The following is a 19,793-nucleotide window of genomic DNA, read 5'->3' on the forward strand; positions in this document are numbered from 1 at the left end:
AACTAATGAGACTTGTGACTGAGAAGAAAAATGCATGGGATGCATATAAATTATCAGGTGACACAGAAGCTTATGGCAGATATAAGCTGGTCTGTAATCAAGTCACAAAGGAGGTTTGGTGGGTGAAGGCAGATTACGAGAAATCTTTGGCCAAGGATGCTAAGAAAATCAGCAAGGATTCCTTTACTTATATAAATCTAAAAGGAAGGGGATGAATCTGATTGGCCCACTTGATATCGATGGTTCGACTGTTGATGATCCTGCACAGATAGCAAACAAACTGAATGAGTATTTTGCATCTATGTTCACACATTAGGAGTTATTAAGGTTTAAAAATGCCAGAGGGTTATCAAATTGTAGCAGGGTGCTTAATGATTCTATAATAACTGAGAGCAAAGTGGAGGAGAAATTGAAGTTAAACATAAGAAAGGCACCTGGGATGGATGGGATCTATCCAGTTATATTAAAAGAGGCAGCAAAGGAAATAAGCAAACCCTTAGCCATAATTATGAGAGCATCCTTGGACTCAGGGGAGGTCCTCACGGAATGGAGATGTGCAAATGTATCCCCAATTCACAAAGGGGGATTGAAGGGTGACACGAGTAATTACAGACCAGTTAGCTTAACTTCTGTTCCGGGTAAAATAATGGAGTCACTGGTCAAAGATGCATTGCAGGATCATATAGACAAGACTGCAGCAATAATTCAGACACGGAATGGGTTTGTCAAAGGGAGGTCTTGTTTGACCAGTTTGATTGGTTATTATGATCTGGTTACAAAGGAACAGGATGCAAAAAATAATTTTGATATCATATACTTGGATTTCAGGAAAGCTTTTGACACTATTGCACATGGAAGACTACTGTACAAATTGGAGAAGAATGATATTAAGGGTAAATTGCTACAATGGATAAAGGGATGGTTGAGTGGGAGAAGACAGAGGGTGGTAATCAATGGGTGCTGCTATTCATGGACTAATGTCATTAGTGGAGTCCCAAAGGGTTCGGTGTTGGGTCCACTGTTTTGTTTATTTATCAATGATATTGATGAAGGTATATCAGGCTTAGTGTTGAAGTTTGCAGATGATACAAAGGTTGGCAGGGTTGTTAATGACAGTAATGGCAGTGTGCTACTGCAATAGGATCTAGAAAATTTGGGCAGATGGGCTGAGAAGTGGCAACTGAAGTTTAATCTTGACAAATGCAAAGTACTGCATATAGGTAGAAGTAACCACAGAGAAACGTACCAACTATGTGTTATTACACTTAAAGTGGCAGAAAATGAAAAAGACCTGGGAGTAATTGTGCAATCTGATATGAGGTTTTCTGAGCATGCAGACAGGCTGCCAGGGCAGGTCATGGGGTTTTGTCAATGATATATAGGAATTTTGCTAGCAGGGAAAAGCAGGTGATTGTCCGTCTCTATAAGGCAATTGCCAGGCCACACCTTGAATACTGCATACTGGTCTGGAGGCCTCATTTTAAGAAGGATGTAGATTTGCTTGAGCATGTGCAGAGAAGGGCAACAAAATTGGTGAGGGGAATGAAGGGATCCGCTTACCAAGAGAGGCTTAAGTTCTGCAAATTGCAGTGGCTGGAGACTTTGCACCTGCGAGGTAATCTGATTGAGGTGTTGTATAAGGCCTTGAATGGGTTGAGCACGCTGAATTCTGATGGGATTCTTCCACTTGTTCAGATTACGAACCTAAGGGGGCATAAATTCAGATTAAGGAAAAACAGATGTAGAATAGATGTGTGGAAATTTTCCTTTAGCCAGCGGGTGGTTAATTGCTGGAACAAACTTCCATCTGTCATTGTGGATGTTGATAGGTTAAATAAATTTAAGGAGGAACTGGACAAACATTTAAAGGGATTTGTTTTGTAAAATTTTTTTTTTTTTTTTTTTCGGCTGATGCTGCATAAGCTGATACACTTGCTTTCTTGCATCACATGCCACTACTACTACTGTGTGTTGTGACACATTACTCATTACCACCATTCCAATTACCGGCTAGTTGCGCCACAGTCGTCCTTCTGTTACCACATACCATCCAGCAGAGCCTTCGCTCACCTAGAGCATTGATAAGCCATAGTCATCAAACATGCCAGCAGTTCGTGGGTTTCCCCTCCTCGGACCACTTTCAGTAGGTACTAACCATGGCTGAGCACCCGCCAGCTGTGCTGTTTCGGATATACTCTGACCCAGTCATCTGGCCATTACAATTTTGCCTTTGTCTAACTCATTTAAGTGTGGTGCCTCTTCCATCTAAAGAACAAGAGTAACACTGATTAACAGAACTCAGTATCAGGTGTGTTTTATACAGTGTCCTGACCTGTGCACGTGCCGTAGTTCACCTGCAGTTGCTCAATTTGCATAATGACTCGCTGGTCATAATGTTTTGGCTCATCGGTGTATAGTCCACAGAATGTTTTCCTTTTAACTTGCTGATTAGCATTTATTTTTCATTAGTTATATGTTATATTCTGGATGTAGATTTATTGATATTTAAGAAATAAAATTGCAGATATTATTTAACTTATCTAATTTTAATTTAGTTATTATTTTATTAAATTTATAGCTAAGATTTATAAAGTATAAAATATATTAAAAATATTATTAAATTATGTTAATGTAAAGTTATTACAGAAATTATATTATAATATAACTTTCAATATCCAAAGGTTTTTTTTTTTTTTTTTTTGTTATATTTATTATTATTTATTTATTGGTTTTTTTTGGTTAGAATTTTTGTGATATGTTTGAATCGAAGGTGGCGATTCAGAAATGTGGGATAATATTTCTGACAACAGTAGTGAAATTGGACATTCTTGAAAGAATGATTGGCATAGTTAGAAAAAATTCAGTATATTTTATGTTGCATGTTTTTTATAAAGATTAAATATTTCTGATCAATGTGTATTTCAGAGTTTGGGCTAGAGATATTATAATAATTTGTAAGCAGTTACTAACTTAAACTCTGTTTCTCACAGAACTCTGTTCTTTCCATTCCACAGTTTTAATTCATGAACCAGCAGTACTCATTGAGGGAGTGCTTTTTCGAGCTCGTTATCTTGGGTCAACTCAATTAGTATGTGAGGGTCAGCCAACAAAAGCCACTCGTATGATGCAAGCGGAGGAAGCTGTGTCAAGAATAAAGGTCAGCTGTTAAATCTTTGCTTTAATTATGATTTTAAAATGAAATTGCTTGTGATAACTTTAAGTTGTAAAAGAGAATTAAATTAGTTCATGAAAACTAACTTTTAATTCAGCTTTTTTTTTAAAGTAATTATCTGGTTTTATACGAGGAGCATTTGACAAGTTCATGCCCTGAGTATGAAGAGTTTATTTGAGTAGGCATGTTATTTTTCAACAGGCATCCCCTTTTTGGAGTCAATACACTTTTGCTGCTGATTCTACAATGTGTTGATTCTGCTGCAAAGAAAGTTTTTTCTGAAGACTCGAGGAATGCATCCACTGCAGAAATGACATCATTGTTGGTGGGAAAATGGATGTCAGCTAGGTATTTTTTCAAATTAGGCAATAGCTGAATATGGGGAGGGTTCAAGATTTCAAAGCTGCACTCATGCAGTACAGCCATGGCAGTGACGGACTTGTGAGCAGGCATGTTGTCCTGGTGGAACAAGACTCCTTTGCTGAGTTTTCCCCAGTTTTTGATACTTTCATGCAAATGCCTCACAAGGTCTGTGAAATATGCCCCTGTGACTGTCTAGTTTTCCTGAAGATAATCCACTAGCAACACTCCATCAGCATCCCAAAAAATTGATGCTATCACCTTGCCAGTGAAGAAATTGACTTGGCTTTCTTTGAAAGTAGAGAAGAGCTGTGTTTCCACTGTTTGAACTACTCTTTTTGTCTCTGGCTGAAAGTTATAACCGACATCTCATTCATGATTGCAAACCTTGCAAAGAAATTTGCTAAATCTTCTTCAGAAGGATGGAAGTGTTCACTTGACTTGACAACTTTTGTACATTTTTGATATGCTCTCAACACCTTTGTGATCCATCATGTTGACACCTTTTTTATAGAAAGAACTTCTGTTGTTATGTGGTACACGTCTTCAAATGAGATGCCCAAGGTGCCCGCAGTATATTGAACTGTCATTCATCAATCATGCGTCACCAGATCACACACACTGTCAACAACTTCTGGAGTGGCGCCTCCATAGCCAGGTGGGCAGGAGCAGCAGTGCGTAGCACACGCTTCTTGATTAGACCGGGGGTTCGAGCCCATGACCACCAAATATGAAGGGTGCAGAGAGGTCAGGGAATGACCACCACATATCCCCGGAGCAATATGGCCTTAGTTGCTAATGCTCCTAAAAACCAAATAACATAACAAACATAACTTCTGGAGTGATTGATATTACAAGTCTTCCACAGTGTGAGTCATCCTCCAGGCTCTACCTCCCTTGTTTAAATTCTGCTGCCCACTTCTTAAACATGGAACAAGAAAGTGCATCCTCCAGTAATGCTGCTACCATATCCTCATGAATTGCCTCTGGCATTAGTCCCTTTTTCCCCAAATATTGAATGACTGCATGGTGACTGATTTTGTTCATCCTTCCTTATTCACACAACTTTGACTTCAGCAGCTGTAATTAAAAAAAAAAAAAAAAAAATGCATTATTAAAACCTCATGAAGCTTAGTGGGTTACTATTTGAAGTGTTATATATTAAGTACAAAAATTTTTAATACTGTGCCATTACTCTTTCATATTCTGGCCATGAACTTTTCAAACACTCACTTGTATAAGTGATTTGGAGGTGAAATATGTTATACAAACAACTATGTGGTAATCCAAATCAAGGATATATAGAAAATGTTGCCAAAAGTTTAATAATAATAGGAAAGTTTAGAAACTGAGTTGCATTTTAATGATTGTAAATTGCTTTAGTATCCTTAAACTGAGAGTGAACTTTCTGGGATAAATTGAAATTTAATGGATATTTCAAACCAAAAACATTATTATGGTAGCACATTAAGTAGTTTATGAAATATACTACCAAGTTATTTGCTACTTTCCTCTTCTGTAAAATATTTTAAAAAATTAACAAATGTAAAATAATATTAAACTTCCATTTCAACAATTCTGGCCTATAGTGATCTCTCATGTTTAATATTCTTTTTCTTCTTGCCTCCATGGTGGTCAATGCCATGAAGTGCCATGCATTTTTAACATCTGTAGCACTTCCAAGTGAAAGTAGAAAGGTTGCTGTTTATAACTCAGTGTCTATCCATTTATTGGTGCATTTGCATGGTCTCCTCAGTACCTTTTTAATTATTATTTTTTTTAATTCTGCATTATTTGTCTAGTACAGTAATTGGTATCTTTTTTTTGTGTGAGTTCAACATGCCATTGATAAATTTGCTTGCTGATAGCAACATTATTATTATTATGTTAATACTACTCTTTATCAAAAAAAAAAAAAAAATTAAAGGTGCCAAAAAGCAAGCATAGTGCATTAAATGGGCAAGTTTTTACTTCCGTATTTACCATTGCTTTATAAATAGTGAGGGTGGGGAGAAAATGAATATTGAAAAATCAATGTTATAAATATTGATTAAATTTAGCTTCTAAATATGGGACTTCTGCTTAAGGCTCTTTACAGCTGTCCCTTCACGTGCTATAATAGGAGTTTATTGGATTATGTAAGTTTATTGAAACCTTTCTGCATGTCTATTTCAAATCGCAATTCTTTGTGTACCTACCTTTTTCTGAAATTCATCCCTGTATCCCTATTGCATGCAGTATGATTATAAAAAATGTCTTGATATGAAGTATCATGGTAACAGTTACCCCTAATAAATCTTAAGTTTTCCAGGTGGGTTATGGAGAACGAACTACAGTAATTTACAGTTATTAGTAGCACCACCATTACATATTGTTACACTGGAGTTTAGCTATGGCTGAATTGCCCTTTATAGATGCATGGGCTTTAAAATAAGATCCGACATAACTACATATTCTTAATAATATGGTTGTCTTTGATATTCAGAATGTAATCATATTCTAATTACAAAGGTTGTTATTACAGTAACATGTATCTTATCCAGTATGTTAGCAGTTTTAGAGGAAAGAACAATTCTGCTAGATAATATAAATTGCCTTCTGATAGTAATGATGGGTTTGGATATAAGCAGCAAACAGCATGGGCACCTTGCCTTACCTTACACCTGCAATAGAACATGACATGATCTAGCCAAGCAGAATGCCTTTGTGTGTGCTAGGTGCAGAGACCATGAGGAAATTAGGCACCAACTCAGCATTCTCATGGGCGTCTATGAAAATTCGAGGTGTAGGGCAGATGTCCTCGAGGAAATTAATAAGAGTGACCCATCAAGCTCTCTTCTGCCTAGGTTTACATCAGAGTTCACTCCTCTGCATCGAGAAACACCGGCAATCTCCAAGGCAGAATGCACTGGTCCCACAGGAACTAGTTATTGTTTGTGACTCTATTGTCAGGGAGACGGGGAATATATTATTCAAAAAGTATAGCTAGAACACGACCAGGGGTATGTCTACCAGGGGCAAAAGTTTATGACATTGTAGAGCAGATATCAACTTTTAAGGGTACAAAAGGTGATATTGTTATACACTTTGGCACTAATGACCTTAACAGTAAGAGATCTGCAGATTTACTTAACAAGTACAGGTCAATTGAAAAAAAGTCATGAGCTAGCTAGGGTTGAATTTGAAAGTGTCTGAAATTCAACCCAGACATGATAGAAGGGAGTATATGATAAGAGCCTTGTCGGTTCGGCCCTGATGAGATTGTGCAAAGTTCACGGGGTAGAATTTTTTTCAGCATGGTCTGTGCTTCCTAACAGGAGAGACTGCTTCTGCAGGGATGGGATACACTTAAATTGAAAGGGTGCAAGAATATTTTCTGATGCTATCGAGCAGAGTTAAGTGGGTTGGAAAACTGCTAGCTTAGGGGATTCACAGACTAAAAGATTATCAGTAGCCACAGGCAGAGGCGAAAGCGATTCTTGCACTGCTTCTATTGTAATGAGCAGTAGCCTAGAGAGCAAGTTGCTGTGGACTTCAAGAGCTGCTGGGCGTCATCATGGAACAAGTAAATATATGGGCTGTGTTAGGGTAACTAAGAGTAAGAACAGGTGCATGTACACCAATGCTAGAACTATACCAAATAAATTTGATGAATTTGAAGTGCGGATCAAAGCATCAAAGGCAGATATTGTTCGGATAGCAGAGACATGGTGTTACACAGATATAAACAGTGCAGAATTGGAATTTGGGGAGTACAATATGTTCAGAAAGGATAGACAGGGTAGGAAAGGAGGAGGGATTATGCTGTTAGTTAAGAAACACATAAAATATAAGGAAGTGCATCCAATTGATGTGGGTGGACAATGCAATGTTGAGTCTGTTTGGTGTGACATAAGCACTGGGAAAATAAAAATGAGAGTAGGTGTGTGTTATAGGCCTAATGAATCTGATGAGTATAATGAGCAATTGTGCAGAGAAATAGTGGGCCAGTAAATTAGTGTGTCTTATAATGGGGGATTTTAATTTCCCGGATACTGATTGGAATATGTAGGTTGGTCACTCGCACACTAGCAAGGCTTTTGTGGATTTATTGGATGATTGTTTTCTACAGCAGCATGTTCGGGAGGCAACTAGAGGCAGTTATACTCTTGATTTGACTATCAGTAGTGATTCTTCATGCATCAAGAATCTGCAGATAAAGGAACCACCAGGTGACAGTGATCACAGTGTACTGATGTGGGATTTACTTAAAGATGTTACTACCATCGAGGATAAAAGGAAGGGTTTTTTTTTTTTTTTTTTTTTTTCCGTAAAGGTGACTACAGCGGTCTCAGGCAGTTTTTGAATTCTATACAGTGGGATCAACTGATGATGTTAAAAAGAGTGAATTCTAAATGGGCACTCAGGGAATTAATCTTGAAAGCTATTAGGCTTTTCATACCAAGAAATACTTTTCAAGATTTAGGCCTAAATGGAAATGGATGTCAGATGAACTAATGAAGCTCGTGGCAGAGAATAAAAATGTGTGGGATGCATATAAATTAGCAGGTGATACAGAAGCCTATGACAGATATAAGCTAGTCTGTAATTAGGCAAGTGAAGGCTAATTACGAGAAATCCTTGGCAAAGGATGCAAAGAAAAACATTGAAGACTTCTTTACTTATGTTAACTCTAGAAGGAAGGAGATGAATCAGATTTGATTATGGTCCGTTTAATGTTGGTGGTTCGACTGTTGATGATCCTGCTCAGATAGCTGAAAAACCGAAGGAGTATTTTGCATCTACGAGGGGTTTCCAAATGTAATGTAACAATTTTTTTTTTTTTTCTTAATAACAGTGAAAAGGAATGAAATGAAAAGCGGTGGACAGATAGATCCATTACTAAAATTCAAAAAGACTTCCAGTGCAGTGTTGCAGTGCTGTTGCCTCAGCAGATTCCAGTTGCAAAATGGCGGCTACCTTGCGAGTGTGGTCCAAAACAGGTGTTCGTGGTTATTCGCTTTTTGCAAGCAAAAGGGTCTTCACTAAGTGACATTCACCCTGAACTGGTTGCTGTGGATGACAAATTTAAAGTAGGCCGTGTTGACATTGAAGATCGACATTGGGCAGGACAGAAGACAAAATTTTGTGCATTATGGGCATCGTTCTTGAAAACAGGCGAGTGAAATTGCACAAATAGTGAACGTGAGTAAGTTGACTTTTCATGATGTCCTTGGCTTTTGAAAGTTGTGCTGCCGCTGGGTACCCCCGACAATTGTCAGAGGAGGACAAAGCAAAACGCATGGGGATGGAGAACTTGTTGTGATACAGCAACGGAGAGGATTTTCTCACTCACATAGTCAGATCAGATGAAATGTGGGTTCATCACTTTACCCCAGAGAGCAAACAAGACTCCATGACCTGAAAACATCCACAATCTCCTGTGTGCAAAAAATTCAAAACTGTTCCCGGTGTCCGAAAATCATGGCCAGAGTGTACTGGGATCGCCAAGGTGTTCTGTTGGTGTATTTCTTGCAGAAGGGAGGAACAATCAGTGCACAGCTTTACTGTGCAACTTTGGAAAAACTGAAAGCCAACATTATACACAAGCGACCAGGACTCCTGACAAGCGGCATGATTTTGTTGCATGACACTGCAACTCCACACACTGTCCCCACCACTGGTGACTGGTTGCGCTGTAATTGTTGAGAAACTCTGTCACATCCCCTCTACAGCCCAGACTTAGCACCTTCAGACTTCCATTTGTTCAGCCCTCTGAAAAAACACATTTCACCACAAATGAGGAAGTTCATCAGGCGGTGCAATGTTGGTTACTGCGTGTGGGCACAGACTTCTTCAGTACCGGTATTGGAAAACTGATCCATCGTTGGGACAAGTGCATCAATAAAACTGGAGACTTTGTGGAGAAGTAGTGCATGTTCACTTATTTTTTAGTGTGTAATTTCAACTTCGTATTATTAAACATCATCGAGAGAGAAAATCTGTTACCTCACTTTTCGAAAACCCCTCGTACATTCACACACGAGGAATTCTGTAAGGAAGGGGAGGACAGAAGTTTATTAAACTCTAACAGGGAGTTAAATGATTTTGTAATAACAGAGAGCAAAGTGGAAAAAAAATTGTTGAAGTTAAACATAAAAAAGGCACCTGGGGCAGATGGAATCTATCCAGTTATATTGAAGGAGGCAGTGAGGAAGCAAACCACTAGCCATAATTATGAGAGCATCCTTAGATTCAGGGGAGGTCCCCCATGGATTGGAGATGTGCAGATGTATCCCCAATTCACAAAAGGTGATGCAAATATTTATAGACATGTTAGTTTAATTTCTGTTCCAGGAAAAATAATGGAGTCACTGGTTAGGGAAGTGATGCAGGATTATCTAGACAAGACTGCAGTAATAATTCAGACACAGCATGGGTTTGTTAAGTGGAAGTCTTGTCTGACCAATTTGATTGGATGCTACGATGTGGTCACGACAGAGCTAAATGCAAAAAATCATTTTAATATCATATACTTGGATTTCAGGAAACTTTTGATACTGTTGCACATGGAAGACTGCTGTACAAATTGGAGTGGTTTGACATCAAGGGCAAACTGCTGCAATGGTTAAAGAGATGGTTGAGTGGGAGATGGCAGAGAGTGGTAATAAATGAATACTGCTCTACGTGGACTAATGTTATTAGTGGAGCCCCCCAGGGTTCAGTTCTGTGCCCATTGTTGTTTTGTGTATTTATTAATGATATTGATGAAGGTATATCAGGTTTAATTTCCAAGTTTGCAGATGACACAAAGATTGGCAGGGTTGTTAATGATAGTAAAGCCAGTTACCTGTACTTGTTAAGTAAATCTGCTGATCTCTTACTCTTAAGGTCATTGGTGCCAATGTGTACATCGCCTTTTGTGCCCTTAAAAGATGATACTCTGGTCCTGTTCCATCTATCGTTTTTGCATAATATATTTCCTATTTCCCTGACAATAGAGTCACCAACAAAAAAACAACTAGTTTCTGTGAGACCAGTGCATTCTGCCTTGAAGATTGCAGCTGTGTTGCCTTGTGTACAGGAATGAGTTCTGGTGTTGAGTTGAGCAGCTGAGAGCTTGATGGACCCCTCATTAATTTCTTTGAGGGCATCTACCCTACACCTCAATCTCTCAGAGATGCCCATCAGAATGCTGAGTTGGTGCCTAATTTCTTCACAGTCTCTGCACCTAAGACACACACACACACACACACACACACACACACACACACACACACACACCCTCCTTGGTTAGATCATGTCCTGTTCTAGAAAGGTGTGCAAACATTTCTCACATTTTTTTAGACTGTGATGTGTTGGAAAATCACCCCTTCAGTTCTCCCCCAAGGCACAGCACTCCTGTTACTTTGTGCCCGTTGCTTTACTGCTCTAGTCTGGGTCATGATTCCATTTAAGTATAATTTCATTTATTAACAATGAAATTGTTAATAAATTGGTGAGATTCCAAACCGGAGTTTGGAATCTCACCAATCTGAGATTCCCGCATGTGGAAAAGTGCATCATGGGATTTCAAAATTCTTCTTAAATACAGTACGCGTTCCCTTTCACTTAACTAGCCAACTGAAGACATTTTAATGAAAGTCCACCGTTACGACTATTGGCTTATTCACAATTTAGAATATTAATTTAAATCAACTTCATGACAACCAAGGGCGGAGTAAGTGCACTTCTACTTCCTTGCGCATATTTTAATCCCGTTTCCATTGTAATTATCATTTACCTGTAACTTATCCCCTTAACTTAAAAATTAATCCCCCTAAAATTAGCCAATCTCCTGTTATTCACCTTAATAACAATTGCAGATCGATCAAGGTGAGTACTGAAAAAATTAAGCTTTTGCTATTTTTAAATTTAGTCTAATTATACAGTATTTTAAGACTTACTATAACTATCTAAATAACAATGAAATTTAATAAGATTAATAAATTTTACTGATTAATTGATAATACTATACTAACCTAACAGATTTCTAATACAATGTAGTTTTACGTTAAATGTTACGTTATGAAGTTTGGGATTTATGTTACGCTGTTCCTTAACGTATAACAATGGTGGCAAGTTAAGAATGTAAAATCTACAGGCACTAAGTATTAACTTTCAAAATCGCTATCTAAATTCAAAATAAACTACGGAGATTGATTAGAACTATAAAGCTACTTGTAGAAAATAATTTAGTGTAACAATTAAGTCAATAAAATGTCTAAATATCAATAAAAACTTAGCCAGAGCTAAGTTTTTGCCAGAGCTGCAAAAATCTTGGCCAACGTGGTAATCAAGTTAATACTGTACATATATTAATTAAGCTATCTATGTAAGCATAAATATTTTTTTTATTTTGCTAATTGATAAGTAAAATAAAAATATATCTTCATTTTTATAGCCTGTGGATAATATTCCTCTTTTTTTGCTTCTTACGATTGCTGTTTAATAAAAAGAACATTCAATTCACAAACCCGATGACAAAACCCAGTGCTTACTGCAATTATTTTATGGCACCAGCATAAAAAAATAATAATAATAAATGCTAACTCGTTCAGATTATCAACGTTTCAAATTATTAATGTTCATATTTTTGAATCCCTACTCAATTTTTTTTTTTTTTTTTTTTTGTTTTAGTTAAATTCCCTTTCAGAAAAAAAGAATTGAACTTATCTTCAAAGATTAAAATTTAACCATTTATGTATACAGCGAAAGTTTTATTACCTATATAACTGTATAGGTTGATTCTTTAAACAGGAATTTTAAAAAATTTATTTTTGTTATGGAACTTACAGAAATGTAAAACTAAAGTAATTACTGCTGTATAAAAAAAAAAAAGTCTTGTAATTATTGTACAGTAATATACAATAACAATTTTTTGTTAAAATAAAATAACATTAAATGTTTTTTGTTTTGATTTTCCTGCATAATTTTTGTTGTAATAATATGGTTTGGCTTGGTACATATCCAAAATTTGTTTTCCTGTTGTTGTGTGTTGGTTCTTTCTAGGATGATGGGGTGCTTAGGTAACTGGTAAATTTAGTTAACTGGCATGCTGAATAACAAAGCATTCTCTCTCTCTCTCTCTCTCTCTCTCTCTCTCTCTCTCTCTCTCTCTCTCTCTCTGTGATTTTTTTTGTAGCTATTTGATATTTTGTTGAGGCATCTTAAATCTTCAACTTAAAGTGCTACCTATATACAACTATAATATTCTTGTATATACATAATATTGAACTGAAATCAATTATAGATATACAGAATAAAGTTTCATTAAAAACAGTTTAAAAATAGGAAAAATCACAGGCATAGACAAAATGTGAGAGTATCAACATTTCATCACATGCTTTTTCTAGATTAGTCACGAGAGCATAGTGTTGAGAAGTGCAGTGTGTTTCATCCCATGTTTTTCCCCACCATCTTCCTCTAAAAATACAGTTGAAATCTAGCAAAGTACTTCTGGATATAAAGATTATAATGGAAAACAGTGACTTTTCTGTGAAAGAGATTTTTATTTATTTTTCTGGTCTGTGTATATTTTAACTTTAAGCAGTATATTTGCATTACTGTTTGAAAGAAGTTTTCAAGTACAAAAGAGAAAGCAACTTGAATAAATTATGTAATTATAATGACCACTATTTTATGTGATTGATGGATAGTCTTGCATGTTTTTTTTTTTGTAAATTAATTATTGCATATATTGCTAATATGCAGTTATTGAATTGCCCTTCATGCAATATTTGTTTGATCTGAAATTTAAAATTTTTTTTTTTTTTTTGTGTATTTTATATAATCATTTATGTGTATAAGTTTGTCACAGAATTTTTCCCATTCTGAGCATTATCACTTGAGAATAATTCAGGTGAAGGTAAATTATGTATGATTTTTGAGGATGGCAGTTATTGTTTTATATAATATACAAGGTATGGCTATTAAATAACAAGACTGCCAACACAGCCACTACTTGTGTGTGTGTGTGTGTGTGTGTGTGTGTGTGTGTGTGTGTGTGTGTGTGTGTGTGTGTGTGTGTGTGTGTGTGTGTGTGTGTGTGTGTATGAGTGTGATGGAGGAGGGGCATTAATGTACACCAGGTGCCACCTGTGAAACAAAGGCACATCAGTTGACCTTGAACCTTTCCTTGATTGTCTGTCTGCCAAATGATGTTCTAATACACCCATTCATTTTGCTGTGAGACAGGTTTCATTATTCTGTGATGTGCAGTTTGCAGGAAAATGACAGACAAAAAAAATCTAACAACAAATCTAACCTCAAATTTTTAATAAAAACTAAAGAAAACGTCAACTTAAATTTGAGAGTTGGGTTGTTACATAAAGTTTATGGGGAAGATACTATGTTAAGAACTCACATGTTTGAATGGCATAAACGATTATTAGAAGAAAGAGAGAGAATGTGGAAGACAATGAACGACCCGGCCATCTGGCATCCATGAAAACTGTATACTGGGTAAGGATGTTGATTAAAAGGGATGATCATTTAAGCATTAGAATGGTTGCATCAGAACTCAGTATGGATAAAGAAACAGACAAATTTTAACTGAAAATTTAGGCATAAGAAAAGTGTGTGCTAAGATGATGCCAAAAATTTTGAATGAAGATCAAAGAAGACTCCAAGTTTGTGAAGTTGTTTAGGAAAAAATTGAAGAAGATCCAGATTCTGAGTGCTGTAATTAGTTGCAATTAAAGTCAGCTGTTCCAGTAAGACCAAGAAATTAAAAGACGGTCAATGCAGTGGAAGCTAAAACAATCCCCCAGTCCAAAGAATGTCAAATTCAAAAATGAAAACCATGATTCTTGCTTTCTTCGATATTAAAGGAATTATTATGGCTGAATATATCTCACTAAATCAAACTATCAATCAAAAATACTACATTGAAATTCTGACAAGGCAGCATGAAAAAATTTGAAGGAAGAGACCTAAATTGTGGAAGGATGGTTGGATGCTCCATCGAGACAGTGCTCCAGCACACAACGCACTCTCTGTTCGCCAATTTCTGGCTACTCACTAGACCTAACCCCTTGACTTTTTTTCTCTTCACCAAACTGAAAAGTGTATTTAAGGGAATCCATTTTCAGTCCATTGAAGACATTCAGAAAAAAATGACTGCAGTGTTAAAAGGGCTTACAGAAGACTTCCAGAAATGCTTCTGTACTTGGAAGAAATGTATGGAAGTTCAGTGTGTGCAAGCTCAAGGCAATTAATTTGAAGGGAGTTACTTGTAAAGTATGAAATATTTTATTATATTTATTTTATTTCAACAGTTTCATTATTTAATAGCCACGCCTTGTCACTTTAAATCTTATGAAATTAATGAAATTTCCCATTAGAATTTGTATTTAATTGCAATTCTGGTTGCTTCCTTCCTCTTGTGAATGAAGACTGTTTTGTACTGCATCTGGTGGTATTCACTCATCTGGTGTTGCTAACCACAACTAAATTAGCTCAGTATGTGGAACATTCAGCTTGGCAACTTACATTAATTGTAAAACAAGAGATAGTAGTTTGTCTTGTTATAATAATAGTTGAACCTGTTTGCCCATAAATCTTATAAAACTGTGTACAGTTAAGTTTTCACAGAGTTTGCAAAAATAAACAACTGTATTAAAGTCCTATGTCTTGTGTAATGAAATCCCCATAACAGTTTTTCTTCCTCTCTCTTTCTTTCTTTCTCCATGTGCTGCCATTTCTCCCCAGTCCTTGGTAAGTTAAGCTTGTAATCAATCCTGTCTGTTTTAGCTACCAATTTTGCACTGCTCAGCTTGTGTGCACTCTGTGTATTTGATTTTGAATGTTTAACTAATTTCTTATACATTAATGCACAGCATTTTAAAATAGCAGGTTAGCCACCTGTTTTTTGTGATGTCATTATGTTGGATAAATTTATAAATGTGATTTGAACAGATGTAATGCTGATTCAAATAATTTTTTTGAAAGTGTATACATTAAGTAAACAATTTATATTTAAATTAAAGAATTATGCCTGTTTTCAGGCTATTAATAATTGATTAATGGCATTACTTTGCTGTACTGGATTTTTTATAGAGCTAGTATGAAACTTAAGCAGATGATTTGGAAGGTAATTTTGAGGTAAATTCCTAGTCCAATTTCTAATTTTAGGGCACATTTTAGAGAGAATAGCAATTAAAGTATGTGACATCACTTAGAGCTTCACTTCCTGTTTGTCAGAAATAATTGTGTTAATTGAAAGTGCAATGTTATTTATAAATTGTGGTAGAAATTTAGCATGAAGATGACACCATAAATAATTAAATGAATGAAGATTTATAAAAATACACTTTCTTAATATTCTTCTTATTTATTATATTTGGGGGAAGAGGAGGGGGGATGGAGATATTGATGGAAATCGTTCATATGTTGCTAAAGAAACAAGTAACTCATTGATGAGGCCTATAATCTTGACAAATTTTATTATATTGTGCTGTATTATTATTATTCATCCATTTTTATTAATTCCCTAAACTTGAATTAATAATATTAATTTTTCAAAGTGGCCAGCTTTAACCTTGAGCCATGCATGATAATGCCAGTAATGTTACATAAGTTATTTAAGGTATGCAGTGCTACATTTCAGATGTGTTAACAAATAGTAAAATTCATGATTTATATAATAAAAAAAAATAAAAAAATGCAAAAAAAAAAGCAGTGACTCATGTATGAGCTGAAAGCATTTCATCCATTTTATGTAAATTCACCATATTCCATTCCCACTCATTCCTCCAGGTGCCTCCATAGCCAAGTGGGCAGGAGCAGCAGTGCGTAGCACATGCTTCTTGATTAGACCGGGATTCGAGCCCATAACCACCAAATACGAAGGATGCGGAAAGGTCAGGGAATGACCACTGTATATCCCCAGAGCAATATGGCCTTAGTTGCTAATGCTCCTAAAAACCAAATAACAACAACAACATCATTCCTCCAACACATGCAAAAAAAAAAAATAAATAAAATAATAATCGCTGGATTTCTGTTGGTCCTATTTTAAGGAAATTTGGCAAGAATGGACAAATCTTTTAGGTGAAGACCCAGCGGATTGGAAGTGTGCAGATGTTTCTCTATACCAAGTTGGTTTCAAGGATGAAATAAGTACTTACTGTAAGTTTAACCTCTGTGGCAAGGAATATTATGGAAACCAGGATTAACAATGTACTGCAGAATTACCTAGGATAAATAAATTACATGAGAAACATAGCATGGATTTCTTAAAGGGAAATCACGTTTAACTATGAGCGGTGTTTGAAAAGTTTTGTCTTGAGTATGAAAGGGTAGTGTTGGTGTTAAAAATTTCTATTCTTAAATGTATAACACTTCAAATAGTAATCTACAAAGTTTCATGCAGTTCCCCCCCTTTTTTTTTTTTTTTTTTTTTTTTAATTACAGGGCATGAAATCAACCAAGTTGTGTGAATGAGGAAAGATGGAAGAAATCAGTTGCCATACAGTCATCATCCAATATTCTAAAAAAAAAGGGGGGGGGGACTAACGGCAAAGGCACTTCATTAGGATATGGCTACAACACTGGGAGATGATGCCCTTTCCTATTCCATAGGTAAGAAGGAAGTGGGCAGCAAAATTTAATGAGGTTGAGGGAGAGCCTGAAGATGTACACATCGTACATGATCTGGTGATCAGTGACAGTTCAGTACATTGCCTGCATCGTAGGCATATTGTCTGAATAGGAGTACCACATAATAACAGAGGTTCGTGCTATGAAAAAGGTGTTGGTATGATGGAGCCCATAGTTGTTGACAACAGATCAAAAATGCACCAGAGTTTTCAAGTCAAGTGAATATATACATCATTTTCAAGCAGATCCAGCAAATTTCCTTTCAAGGTTTGTGGCCATGGATAAAACATGGGTCCATCCCTTTCAGCGAGAGACAAAGGAGCAATCCAAGCAGTGGAAACATAGCTCCTCTCCCCCTCCAAAGAAAGCCAAATGAAACCTTCTGCTAGCAAGGTGATGGCATCAGTTTTATGGGTGCTGATGGAGTGTTGCTAGTGGATCTTCAGAAAGGTCCAGAGAGTCACAGGAATAGATTATTAACATTAGTATTTTTTTTTTTTTTTTTTTTTGATTTGGTAGTTGTTGGCGCATCGGCTTCTGTGGCCATATTGCACCTCCCAACGTTTTTGCAGTACTTTGATCCAAGCCCGAGGCGGGAATCGAACCCGCGACCTTTGGGTTGCCGGGCAGGTACTTTACCCACTCGGCTAGCCCGGTCGGCTTAACATTAGTAGAGGCATATTATTATTATTATTATTATTAGCCTTATGGTGCAAGGAAGCCGAGGTTTTTGCTGCACCCACCAGCCAAAAAAAAAAAAAAAAAAAAAAAAAATTCTGAGTTACCCCTCAGAGAGAGAGGAATCACCAAGAAAGAGAAGAATGATGATATCCAGTTCAGGACCCTGGGTGTGCCAAGCCCATACTCACCAGATGTGAGCCCCCTGGGGGTATGTACAAGAAAGCAAAAAAAAAAAAAAAAAAAACTTCCCATTTCACCCATCCATTAACTCCAAATGTTTATCTAGTTCAGCCTTGAATTTATTTAAGCTGTCAATCTCCACAACAACAGATGGAAGTTTGTTCCAGCAATCAATCACCCGCTGGCTAAGACAGATTTCTGCACATCTATTCTACAACTACCTTTCCTCAATTTGAATGTATGTCCCCCTCAGGCAAGAGGGAGAATCCCACCAGCATTGAGCTTACTCAAACCATTCAAGGCCTTATCCTCAGGCACTGCACTTTGCAGAACTTTAACCTTTTTTCGTAAGAGCAACCCTTTTTCCCATTCACCAATCTCGTTGCCCTTCTCTGTACTTGTTCCAGCAGCTCTACATCCTTCCTAAAATGAAGCCTCCTGACCATTGCCTTATACAAGAGAATAATCACCTCCTTATCCCTGCTAGAAAAATTCCTGTATATCATCGACACGACACCATGATCTACTCTTGCAGACTGTCTGCGCTACTCAGAAAACTTCATATCTGACTGCACAATTGCCCCCCCCCCCCAGATCTTTTTCATTCTCTACTATCCTGAGTGTATTCCACACAATTGATATGTTACTCTGGGTTTTCTGCTACCCACATGCAGTACTTTACATTTGTCAATGCTAAACTTCAGTTGCCACCTCTCAACCCATCTGCTCAATTTCTCTAAATGCTGTTGCAGTAGCGTGTTGCATATTATTCAGATCTTTTGAGACGCTTGCATAAAAACATTGAAGACAAACACTGAGTAAAAACTTAGCAAAGTAATCTTGTTCCACCAGGACAACATCCTGCTCACAAGTCTCTCATTGGCATAGCTGCACTGCATGAGTGCAGTTTTGAAATCTTGTACCATCTCCCATATTTACTAGATCTAGCATCATTGGACATTCACCTATTTCCTAATTTGAAAAAAATACCTGGCTGATATCCATTTTCCCACCAACAATGATATCATTGATGCAGTGGATGCATTCCTTGAGGCCCAAGAGAAAATGTCCTTCATAGCTGGAATAAATGCATTGCAGCATTGGTGGCAAAAGTGTATTGGCTCCAAAGGGGATTATGTTGAAGAGCAATATGTTAACAGAATCATCAAACAAACCCTTCATGAACTTTTCAAATATCCCTTGTAATATAAATGGGAGGCATTCAGGGAAGTAATTATAGACATTATATGAAAAAAACATTCTCTTGTCTCGATACTTTGTTAGACTTGTTGGACAGACAACTTGTGTGATTGAGTCCCGTTAATATTCATAAAATCAGACAAATGCTATAAACTATTGTAATTTTCTCTTTGTAGAGAATCTATGTCCTCATTTTGAATTTAAATGAATGTTTTGAATTTAACCAAATAGGAATTTAGGAATATTAAAAAATATTAAAATTTTGAAATATATTTTAAGTCAGGAAATCTCTTACCTGGGATATTTTTCAGGAATAACTGCATCCACATAAGATGTAATCAGAATAGATGGAAATTGTTTCAAAGATCTGTTTAAAGATAGAAGAACTATGAAACAAGACAAAGGAATAAAAACAAGCTTTAACGCTAAATCCCATGCATGGCAAATAATTGAAAGGATAATGGAAGAAGATTACCCAAAGCTTGATGGGGGGCTTTCATTTATACCATCTTCAAATGGGAATCAAACACGTGTTGAAGGCAGTGTATGTATATATATATATATATATATATCCCTAGCA

The 19,793-nt window shown here is 36.5% G+C and overlaps 1 protein-coding gene across 5 annotated transcripts in view; it reads left to right on the forward strand.

Annotated features, from left to right (window-relative positions):
• The window catches only part of LOC150091569 (uncharacterized), a 322,811-nt gene that overhangs the window by 230,886 nt on the left and 72,132 nt on the right, over positions 1 to 19,793 (forward strand). For 2 of the 5 annotated variants that reach the window (XM_090376203.1, XM_090376211.1), the window contains exon 8: positions 3,033 to 3,157. In XM_090376203.1, the coding sequence (XP_090232329.1) occupies positions 3,033 to 3,157 (125 nt within the window). Of the gene's footprint in view, positions 1 to 3,014; positions 3,158 to 19,793 lie in introns of all 5 variants that reach the window. The other 3 variants (XM_090376217.1, XM_090376227.1, XM_090376221.1) reach the window with 2 other exon arrangements.

The sequence above is a fragment of the Mastigoproctus giganteus genome, chromosome 1 (genome assembly GCF_048544385.1).
Source record: "Mastigoproctus giganteus isolate SK-2022 chromosome 1, ASM4854438v1, whole genome shotgun sequence".
Taxonomy (NCBI): domain Eukaryota; kingdom Metazoa; phylum Arthropoda; class Arachnida; order Uropygi; family Thelyphonidae; genus Mastigoproctus; species Mastigoproctus giganteus.